Source organism: Muscardinus avellanarius (assembly GCF_963383645.1).
Source record: "Muscardinus avellanarius genome assembly, chromosome: 2".
Taxonomy (NCBI): Eukaryota; Metazoa; Chordata; class Mammalia; order Rodentia; family Gliridae; genus Muscardinus; species Muscardinus avellanarius.
The window spans coordinates 138,773,097-138,773,608 of NC_137787.1; the positions used below are offsets into that span (position 1 = coordinate 138,773,097).

Consider the following 512-nt stretch of genomic DNA (forward strand, 5'->3'; position numbering starts at 1 on the left):
GGGCCAGGCTTGCTACATCACTGTCTAAACTGTATGCTCAAGACTCCTTTCTAAAGTAATTACGAAAACAAACAAAAACCCTCAGGAGCTTCTAGCAAGGACGTTGCTACGTCTTGGGGAAATCCTTTCAAAGCCGCCCGGCCCCTCCGCCCGAGCCCTGCGCGGGGGCTGCGCGGCGGGGACGCGGCCCCGACGGAGGCGGAACTGCGCTGCGGGGCCCGGCGCCCGCCCGAGCCCGCGGAGGGGACACCGCGGCCCGGCCCTCCCGCCGCCGCCCGGGCTGCCGCGGAGTCCCGGGAGGAGACGGGGCCGAGCGCCGCCCGGGCCGGACGCCGCCGGGGAGGCGCGGAGCCCAGGCCGGGAGGCCCGAGGGGACCGGCCCGCGCCCCGCTCGGGAGGCCCGGCCGCCGCCCTACCTTCTCCTCGCCGTCGTAGATGCGCACGCCGCGCTGCTGGATCACCAGGGTCTCGTTGATCTCCAGGAGGCCGCTGGTCCACACGAAGCGGTCCAT

The 512-nt window shown here is 72.1% G+C and overlaps 1 protein-coding gene across 2 annotated transcripts in view; it reads right to left on the reverse strand.

The window, feature by feature from the left end:
• Positions 1-512, reverse strand: part of VPS36 (vacuolar protein sorting 36 homolog) — a gene marked incomplete at both ends in the record, with an annotated part of 33,062 nt that extends 32,550 nt beyond the window's left edge. The window contains one exon of one of the 2 annotated variants that reach the window (XM_080719918.1): positions 444-512. In XM_080719918.1, the coding sequence (XP_080576044.1) occupies positions 444-512 (69 nt within the window). Of the gene's footprint in view, positions 1-416 lie in introns of both variants that reach the window. The other variant, XM_080719917.1, reaches the window with a different exon arrangement.